Source organism: Pseudopipra pipra, chromosome 8 (assembly GCF_036250125.1).
Source record: "Pseudopipra pipra isolate bDixPip1 chromosome 8, bDixPip1.hap1, whole genome shotgun sequence".
Lineage (NCBI taxonomy): Eukaryota > Metazoa > Chordata > Aves > Passeriformes > Pipridae > Pseudopipra > Pseudopipra pipra.
The window spans coordinates 9427056-9437604 of record NC_087556.1 but is presented as its reverse complement, the minus strand read 5'-3'; the positions used below and the strand labels follow the sequence as shown (position 1 = coordinate 9437604).

General features: G+C 37.1%; 1 protein-coding gene across 2 annotated transcripts in view; it reads right to left on the bottom strand.

The window, feature by feature from the left end:
- The window catches only part of BMPR1A (bone morphogenetic protein receptor type 1A), a 79441-nt gene that overhangs the window by 4748 nt on the left and 64144 nt on the right, over positions 1–10549 (bottom strand). For both annotated transcript variants that reach the window (XM_064662464.1, XM_064662465.1), the window contains exons 4-12: positions 9550–9709; positions 7625–7727; positions 6263–6362; positions 5382–5481; positions 4472–4616; positions 3533–3725; positions 2865–3162; positions 1944–2119; positions 1043–1173 (exon numbers count right to left, since the gene is read on the bottom strand). In XM_064662464.1, coding sequence (XP_064518534.1) covers positions 1043–1173; positions 1944–2119; positions 2865–3162; positions 3533–3725; positions 4472–4616; positions 5382–5481; positions 6263–6362; positions 7625–7727; positions 9550–9709 — 1406 coding nt within the window. The remainder of the gene's footprint in view (positions 1–1042; positions 1174–1943; positions 2120–2864; positions 3163–3532; positions 3726–4471; positions 4617–5381; positions 5482–6262; positions 6363–7624; positions 7728–9549; positions 9710–10549) is intronic.

Sequence of the window (10549 nt, the reverse complement as noted above, 5' to 3'; positions counted from 1 at the left end):
CTGTAAAATGAAAAACAAAAGAACAGTACTGTAACAACTGCCTGATCTGAGATGTATAATTTTAGTTCACTATCAAGGCCAAATTATACAACTCCTAAGTCCAAACGTGCAACTTCTACATTTTCTGCAAAACTGTTGGTAGGAAACTATTATGAACAGGTCTACTGAAAAAAACCCAAACCCAAACATCCACATCCCAATCCTTCTTTTCCCTCCCCCTCACAGCCTAGCATTTACAGTAGCTGGAACTAACTGAAGTGTTGATTTAGTTTCCCAAAGATGCATTACCAGAACTTCTCGTTACAACTCAAGAACAGTGATACAAAAATGGCAGTAATAAGCAGAAAAATCTCCACTTTTATGTCAGGAAAACCGTGGAGAATTTTTTCATTGAAAATGAAGATGTGCCAACAGTTCTTTCAGCAGTCCAAAACAAAAAAAAAAACAAAAAAAAACAAAAACAAAAAAAAAAGGGAGAAAACTGGGAATTCCTAGAAGAAATCAGAGACTTTAAGGAAGAATGGATATGGCATATTGAACTTGCTCTGTGAAATAGTTATGTGTTGTTTACTGGGTTCAAGCTGTGGCTCTTTAAAAACACATCTAAAATGAAAATATTTTAGTTACGTCACAGCCTGTCCCGGAATGTAACAGTAAAAAAGGAAAAAAGGAATTGCTTCATATTCCACAAAATGCCTTCTCCTACAAACCAATATGCTATATACATTAAGATTAATAAAATACATTAAAACTTCATTTAAGTTTTATCCAATCAAAACTCTGAACATATTCCACCACAGAAGACCTCAAGTAGAGCAGTATTCATACACTTCCCCTCAGACACTGAAAAGATAAATAAAAAATTGAGTCTTTTGAATTGATTTCGAGCGTATCTTTCTCCTCCTGGTGCTGTGAGTTTTTCAAAGTATCAGAATGTTTGAATGTAGCCCCTATTTCACAATGTTTTAATATTCATTACACTAAAAATACCCTTCCACATTAAGGCACAAACTGAACCAGCTCTCCCTTCCCGCGTACTCACTTCATCACTGTTCCATCTGTTTGACACGACCGGGCGCAGGCGTTTGACACACACCACTTCTCTCATGTCCTCATAGGATGGGTCATTTGGCACCATGTCATAATATGGCAACTGATACTCTTCAACAATACCTGGAGATAATTGTGAAAGATCAAGAACCATTAAAATAAATAAATCTACATATCTACTCTCAGATGTCCTTAGCCAGGAGCAAAAATTAACTCAACTTTGTGCCAAGTCAAACCAACCATGCTGTTTTACTGGGATAAAAATCTGAAATTTTTACTGTAACAGTCAGACATTCCCCATAAAAGCTCCAATATTATGTTTATTAACTCCAATATTATGTTTATTAATTTTAATAGGTACAACAATTCCTTGCAGCGCCTTTGATTTTGATACCCAGTGTAGAATTTGGCTTCTTCTAATCCACTACATGCTACAGAGAAGCACAGAGAAAGTGTAAGGTGGAAGAATACAGGTCAAGATCTATAAGGACAGAAAAGAAGAGTGAAAGAAAAGCCAGGATGAGTCACCAAAATATGTGTCAGGAGAAAACTGAATGACATCAGAAATGCAAGAAAGAATAATATCTTATCAACTACAGAAAGAATAATATATTATCAATTTCACAGGGGTGAAACATCTGCATCCCACTATTTCTCCCAAATCAGGCACTCTGCTGAGTGCATGGGAAAAAAAGCCCAAGATGTTTAACTGTAACAATCAAAAAGGTTGAGCTCAGTGATTTTCAAGCTGTTCTCTGGACAGACTATTACTACTGCTTGTACAGAACACAAGCCTGACGATGAAACAAGCTTGTTATACCATTTCCTGTCAAAGTATTGTTAGGGTAAGGCAAAGGCCTGGTAGATTCTATGCTGAATATTTCCAAGTTTACCTCCTGTGACACAGCGCCGAGCCATTTCCCAAATGATCAGCCCAAAACTGTAGATGTCAGCCATGATGTACGGCTGGAAATGGTTTTTATTCAGGCTTTCATCCAGGACTTCTGGAGCCATGTAACGTTTTGTTCCCACTCTCGTATTCAAGGGAACATCAACTTCATTTGTGTCACTGTAGGAAAATATTAGGAAGTTAGTGAACTGTGGGCTATTACAAGACAAGGTATGAAATCTTGTATGATGCAATCACTAGACTGCCAAGCTCCCATTTACAAATTAAATTCTTTCTTATATTTCCCTCTCAATACTCTCAATACATTGTACTTTCCTGAAAAAGATCATCCAGTAAAATCATAGTGACTATGGTAGTTGACAGTTTACTGTTTCTTTTGCCCAACAAAACATAGAAAAAATTCATTAAAAACCAGTATAAAGATGAATATATTTGGTGACAACTCAGAAAATTATTTGTAAAGGCTTATGCTTTCTTTTAGGTTCTACTGGAATAAGACTTAAAAATACAAAGTATTTAATAACACTATTATAGTATCACTTCTTCAATTAAATTTCAACTCCTTTTACACTGTTCAAATTTTCTATGAAAGAATTTATAATGAAACTACATGATAGCAATTACTATAAATGATCATTTGTGAATAACAAATTAGGTGGTCTCCTCTTCCTTTCCTCTAAAAAACTTTTATTTTCCATAAGAAGAGTATTTTAATTGTGCTCTTAACGATCTACTTTCATCATGATGCCTACCAGCATTCGAGAACATTTTACTCTCAAAACTGAAAAAAAATATGAAAGCATGCAACCAAATGATTCCATCTTCCTTTTAAACTGAGTATCTGGTGCACTAAATAAAAAAACTACGCTAATGTTTGCCCATTACAGAGGATTTGTTCATCTACCTGTTAAACTTGACTGCAAGACCCAAGTCCGCAATGCAGCAGGTTCCATTTTTCTTTATCAAGATGTTTTTACTCTTCAGGTCCCTGTGTGCAATAGCAGGCTTGCCTTGTGTCCCATAGATTTCTGTGTGTAGATGGCACAGACCACATGCAGCAGAATAAGCCAGTTTGAGGAGAGCCCTGTTGTCCAGCGTTGTGCATTTCAGAAAATCATACAATGATCCGTTTTCATGATAATCTGTAATCAAGTAAAGCTGTGTCCAGGAGCCAGTGCCTTTAATATCTGCAGCTATGAAACCTGTGGAACACAGAAACAAAATTACTGTTGATTTGTACATAAATTTTTTATGCAACAGATTCAGTAATAATTCCTAAAGCTATATTGTCTTGTACTGTATCAGGGGATATGCATCCCCCTTATGAAAACTAATAACTCAGAAGCTCTGATTCTAACTGTACATGAGATTACCAGTCTGGTCTTCCAGCAAAGACACAGCAGACACGTTTTCAACCAAGAGCAGCAAGATTCTGCCCTTTCAATTACATTTTGTTAGCACATATTATTCCACAGAAACTGCCACAGACCCCTCAAGCCACTCCCTAAGAACTGCTGCTCCTCCTCCCTCACACCAGCCCTCCAGCAGGCAAACAGGGCACTGTTTCCTTACCAAGGATGTTTTCGTGACGCATTAGAACAGTTTGGTAAATCTCTGTTTCTCGGAACCAACTGGCTTCTTCTGTGGTGAAAAACACTTTGACTGCCACCTTTTCACCCCTCCATTTGCCCATCCACACTTCACCATACCGTCCTTTTCCAACTTGCCTTACCATCTGGATTTGTTTGGCAATAGTGCGCTGAACCTAAAGAAGATTAAAAAAAAAATTAAAAAAAAAAAAAGAAAGAAGAGGGTATAAGGCAGAGGGAGGAAAGCCAGCAGTTTACCAAAAATACCTGGTCAGGTATATCTTAAGCTTGGATTGCTTTGAATTTTGTTCCTATTGTAAGATTTGTTCTATGAAATTTTTCACTGTTCCAGTGCCTCGCCACTCTCATAGTGAAGAACTTCTTCCTAATATCCAAACTAAACCTACTCCCTTTGAGTTAAAAGCCATTTCCTGTTGTCCTATCACAACATGCCCTTGTGAAAAAGTCCCTCTCTGGCTTTCTTGTAGGTCTATTTAGGTACTGAAAGGCTGCTATAAGGTCTCTCTGAAGACTTGTATCAGTCAATAAAAAGCAAATCTATTTTATTGGTCAGTGGACACCAAGAAAATAAAATCTTTGAGTTCACTCAATTTGGTACTTGTACTAGCCATTTATTGCATTTTTATCTTAAGTGTCTGTAGGCTCTAAGTTTTCTTTAAATTTTGCTGACGCCAACAGATTTCATAACACATTATCTAATTCTGCACTTCATTTTAGTTAATTATATGAAGACAAGCTTTAAACATGTTCAATTTGTACTTCATTTTTCATAATAATTGCATATAAAACATTAACATTCTGTATGGATAAACTGCTGTGTTCTAGGCATTGGGTACAACCCAAACTTTGTATGTGATGGAGAGAAATTCAGGGAAGAAAAAAATCTTAGTTTACGATTTACCAACAACGGTAATCCTGATCCACTCCCAGAACTCTGTGACTGGTCAATAAGGTCTTTTAATGACTCCCCAGCTGGAATAAATGCTTCATCTTGTTCCAGGTCACGATTATAACAGTGCCTCTTTGCCATGGACTTACAGTAATGCCTGCAAAAGTAACAGGAGTTAAGCTGAACTCCAAAACAGTCCTCAAAATATGTGACAAACTGATCTAGGAAAGAAGCTATTTAAATGCAGAAGTTTTCTAAAAGAAAAAAAAGAGAATCAGATTTTGCTGTATCTTTTTTTCCCTGAAATGTACTTACATAGCTTTTTCCTGTTAAGAAGCTGTAAAGCATGTACAGGCACGTCAGTTGATTATGAGTCAGGTGGAAAACCAGCATTTTAATAGTCAGCTCACAGCCAGTGTTCCTAGTAAAACACCCCTTGATTTTGGTTTAAACTTACAGACTGGACCTTGAACCGTGGCAGATGAGGCCGACATCAACCTTTCCTCTGAAATTTCTAGACCAATGACCACCTCCAGCACAGGGCTGGAGCTGACAGAGGCACCTGAATGAATTGCCATAGCTCAGCTGGTCAATTATTTAGCTTTGGAACACAGCAGAAAAAAGAAAATCTCAGAAGCGGATGGAATTGAATTATCAAAAGTGACTGAAGTTATGTGTAGCTTAGAAAACTGCACATACTTGGTAGCCAGAGGAAAGGATCAAATTCACTTAAAATTCTCTGCCGTGAACATTTTGTTTTACACCTAGCAATGCAAACTGCTGCCCACAGAAATGTGACATTAAATTACAATGGTTTCCAAGCTACATATGAGCAACTGAGTACATTTACAAAATAACTGTTCTCTTTACACTCGATTTGCAAAATTAAAAATTTTGTCAACAAAGAGAGTCCTTTCCTTACTTGTAACAAAAGCAGCTAAATAAGATGACCATGACAATTATGCAGACTGCCATAGAAATCAACACTGCCATCCAACGGATGCTGCCATCAAAAAGTCCATCTATTTGACAAAAAAGAGAAAAAAAGGTAAAGTTCCTAAAGTCTATAAATTAAATACATATTGTAAACAGTTTATTTAGGTATATTTTCAAATACTGTGTATCGAAGTAAGTATTGACACCAGAAAAGCAGAGAATGTCATTTGGATGAAAACAAACAAACAAAAAAAGGATTTAACTTGAGATTTTCAGGTTGTAGACTCCTGTTAGTTTAGAAATAGAAAGATTTAGAGCAGTAAGATTCTGAGAAGGTATAAAGCAACAGTTAAACCAGTACGACTTGCCTAACAATGAATGAGTAAGCACATGAAAACAAACTATTTTCACTGGGAACAACAGAAAGAAGAGAATAAATTTACAGCAGAGAACAGTAAACAATGCCAGAATACCTTTTTATGATACATTCATAATGGCAAAAGTACAGCAGAAATTAGAAAAAGCATTTTAAAAAAAAAGAACAGATTCTGGAACCAAAATAAAACCGGATCAAGAGATCACATGCAGATCAAGGTATGAGCACACTGAGAAAGAGACTAAAAATACCATCAAGAGTGATGGTATTGATGAAGAAAAAGATTAACTTGAAAGTGGAAAAAAAGAAAAAGTGAAAATAAAGGATGAAGTGTAATACAAAGCTTCACAGAAAAATTACTGAATCCAGAAAAAGCAGATCTGTGGAATACTATAATTACATTTTCACATGTTTAGCTGTTGATTAGGAAGAACAGAATCTACACAGAGAGCATTTATTAGCAGCAGTGTTAACACACAGGAGTTGCCTACCTGTGCTATCAAGAGGTGGTAAGGTTGGTTGTAAATCCTGATTGCAGAAATCAGTCCGGCAGCACTCGATCGTCCGGCGCAGCTGTGCTTTGGGTGAGTCCTGTTCAAGGAGAATCCAATAAATGTTCACATTTTGAAGACAAAACGTGGACAGGTGGTGCTATGGCTACAACACAGCACGGACAAAAGCTGAAGCTATTTTATTTAAAAAACACTTCAACCACACTGTTTAATATATGAGGATCACTTCACGGCGGCAGACAGGCATCAGATAATCTCTCTTGGAGTGCATACACTAGATGTTACTTTTTTTTGTATTTCACATGACTTCTTCTACTTGGTGAACAGAAATACATGGTTTCTACTTAAGTTGCTATTTCATAAATTGTAAATTTTTTAAGATTAGTCAAAACCAGTTAATAATATGTTAAATAAATACTGCTCTAAAGACAAACCCCAATCGCTTTAGAAGCTTTTCTCTTGTACCATCATAGCAGCACTGTTTGCTTTAAAAACATCTTCAGAACACCATATAAAAGATGGAGGGGCATGAAAATTAAACTGAAACTAAGTCACTAATATATAAACAAGAACAGTTTCAGGAGGTCATCATGACACCTCAGGTCTGATTTGCAGTAACCCTAAATACTCACAGCAATAACTGAAGTCAACAGTGCTTCCAAAAAGCAGTGCTACTGACAGCTGTGTTATATGGAAACTCAAGCCCTAGGGATCTAAAAACTTAAAATTATCCAAAACAGTGATGGCACTGAGGTGGGCAGGGAGAGTGGCTTGGTGAGCTCTGCTTCCAGCTCAGTACTCTCGGCTGAATCCCATCTGGCCCCACCGACAGCAGGTCACTACTTCCTCCAGGACTGCAGGGGCTCTATTCTGCTCCCCATCCCTGCCTACCAGCTCAAGGGGCTGGCTGCTCTGAGGATAACCAGTCTTACTGTTGATGGCTGAGGCAAAAAAGGCATTAAATACCTCAGCCTTTCCCTCATCCTTGGTTACAATTTTCCCTTCTGCATCCAACAAAGAATGGAGATTTTCCTTGGCCCCATTTTTGTTGTTGATGTATTTATAAAAACACTTTTTACTATCTTTCAAAGACTTTCTCCTGCAGAGAACTCTAACAAGCTAAGATTCTATTCCAATCTTTGCTCGAGCACCATCAAGTGTCCTTCCTGCCACTACTCACTCATGACTGTTTGGCCCTATTCTTCTCAGTAGGAAATGGCAACATGCAAAATTCTACAACTGCAGTTGTAAACTACAGAAATTTAAACTGCTTATGCAGTTTCCCTACATAAGCTCTCCTACATGGAGATCTTAAATTTTAATGGTATCTCATTTTTTTACCTTGCACTGGAAGTCTGAACCTTCATACTTCATGCAGCCAGAAGCAAGCGTGGGTTCTCCATGTTCATCTTCCTCAATGATAGCAAAGCAATGCCCGTTAGTTCTGGAACAAACAGATCACTTGTGCTTTACCAGCATGTTTGTAATTTAATCTGCAGCATTAGTTGACCTTGAACCCATTAAGAATATTAGAAAGAAAATATCTAGAAAAATTCTTCTTTAACACAGTGGCTACCATCCAGTTTGAGAACAAAAGACCCCCACAGGATTCTCCAACAGAACACAGAGGGATGCCTTCTCACCAATACTCTGTTTTCTGCTTCCTCACCCCTCTTCAAGACTGCTCATATCCAACCACAGACACCCAGTTCAGGAACAACTGAGGGGATGGAAAAGCAGACTAAAAAAAGCTTACTAACACAATTTTGTAGGTTAAAAAAACAATTCACTCATGTCTGGTTTGAAACTACAATGATAAACTCTAAGAGAGAAGTCCCAGTATGTGTGTGGTGGCTGTTTCAAGATCTACAGCTTAGCCAGCCTTTTCCCACATAAGCTCTCTCAAATATTCAGCCTTTAGGGCAGAACAAACAAACAAACCACCGAATCCACTTTCTAAAACTGACAGTAACAAATTAATTACATTCTTTAAAAAAAAAAAGACCTTTAAATTCCTCACTATCTCATTATATAACTGCTTTGACTTCTATACTAGCTGAAAATGTCAACAATATTTTAAAGGAATCCCAAACCAAATTGCAATGCTAGGTGTGTGATTTCAATGCCTGTAAAAGTAAGATCTGAGTAAATCAAACTTCATTCATTCCCTTACTAAGGAAAACAAATCTAGAAATAATTTTGTCTTTACTACAGTCTATTTAAATGAATGCAAAGAGATGCAAATTTGGGAAGCAAAATGCCATAAAATACCCTGCACATGGACACTGCATTGAAGTGTCATTAACTAACAGCTTTGTTATCAGCATAATGACCTATACAGTCACCAGTTCAGACAAAAATTAGTAAGGCCTATACTGACTGCACACACTAGAGGGCAATAAAAACCAATAAATAAATACCAAGGGATTTGAAAACAAAAAACTACAACATTTTCTTGGTGCAAAACTATGTCTGTAAGATATTACCTGTGTTTACATTTAAAAAGACAGTAGTGTTTATTCTACCTCCTTGGGTTCCATAAAAACTGCCTTATCTGCCAAGTAACAGCTGTAGAGAGGCTGAATACTATGTGTTAAAGTGAAGACTCCAATTACTGCAGCAAGTAACATGTTTTCTACTATGTATATTAATTCTTAAGGCAGAAAACAGAAGGGCCTTAAGCATGAACTGCAAATGAAGAGAAACCAAAGACATTTTATGATACGAAAAACACCTTAAGCAAGCATATAATCAGTGCATGAGTCTGTTAGGATCCTTATGCCTGTCAAAGATAACACTTCCCTCCTGTCCCTACATGTTCACAGGCTTTTCTTTTTTTCCCCCTGCCTCTCCTTCACAGGTGATAACTAAAGAACACATAACAAGAACTCTCAGTACATGGCTATGTTGTCTAGGTGAAAAAATAAGCAAACAAGTGGTGGTATCAGAAGGCTTAGGTTTGGGTCACTTAATACTCACCCAATTATAAAATACTACAGGTTATTTACTCAGCCCTTGAAAGCAGTTGCTGGGGGTGAAGTTGCTGGTTGCCAATGGTTCTAAGTTATGGTGAAAACTGTATTGTTTACATACAGATGGCCAGGGGTTTTAACACCTGGCTCTTCACAGAACCAGTGAGTGTCAAATCAATTATGGTCAAATCACCTGAGAGAACCTTGGTCAGCTCTCCAGAGGGAAGCTTGCTCTCTCCAAAGCCAAAATGAGCCTCTTCAAAGAGCCTTTCTAAGCCTCAATGCAATACTCACATGCATGTGTTATTAATAGCATCATCTGGACAGTGTCCCGAGCAGTAGCACTTCAGAAAAGGTAAGGTGTCCTCTGGAGCAAGTGTGACTCCATTGGCTTGTTTCTTTTGGTCAGAATTTGTCTTCACTCCTGTGCCATGAAGCATGTCTAGATTTTGACCTGCACATTAAAAAAAATAAAGTACTTTTGCATCTCTCTGGTTCAAGACTTTTACAGGCAAAACATGACAACAGATTAATTATATTAATAAATAATTCAACTATGCAAGACCCAAGAACTTCCTCTCCCAAGATTATGGCAGAAATTTGAGTTAATAATTTTATTCTAGAAATACCTAGCTCAAATATTTTTTTACCTTAACAGCATATTTTCCAACTCTAATAAGTCTGAACAGAAAGATACTTTCCCTTTTTAAGGTGGGGCAGAAAAGTAGTGATGTAACTGGTTAGAATTTTCTGAAGAAAGCCTTTCTCATTCATGTATTTAGAAAACCAAAATGCTGACTGCTTGATAACCACAACAAGAATAATTTTATGCATGACTGAACGTACTTAATATGCAATTTTCTAATTTTCTGAACTGAAGTAATTTTTTATGGATTCAGAGTCTCATAGAAGAGCAGTAATAACTCCAAAATCTCTTGGGTTTTTTTGATCTCTGTATGCATTAGTACTTCAAAACACAGCTAAAGTAAATCTTGTTTGCAAATTAAATTTCAGTAAATGACAGGAACATCCACACAGACGAGCTTTCACAGAATAGAAATAGGGCTACAGTATGTTCCAAGCAGCCCTCAGTTTCTCAACAGTAGGAAAGTTAAGCATCATTTGTCCTTGTTCATATTATTAATATGCTTTCGTGAATGTAGGCATTCAGAAGAAAACATCCACCTATTTTCTTCTTAGTGAAGAACATCCAGAAAAAAAAATTTAGGAACATAACCTGCCCCCTTCGGAATATGCTTTGTGATCACCATACGAGATGAGAACATCTTCACCC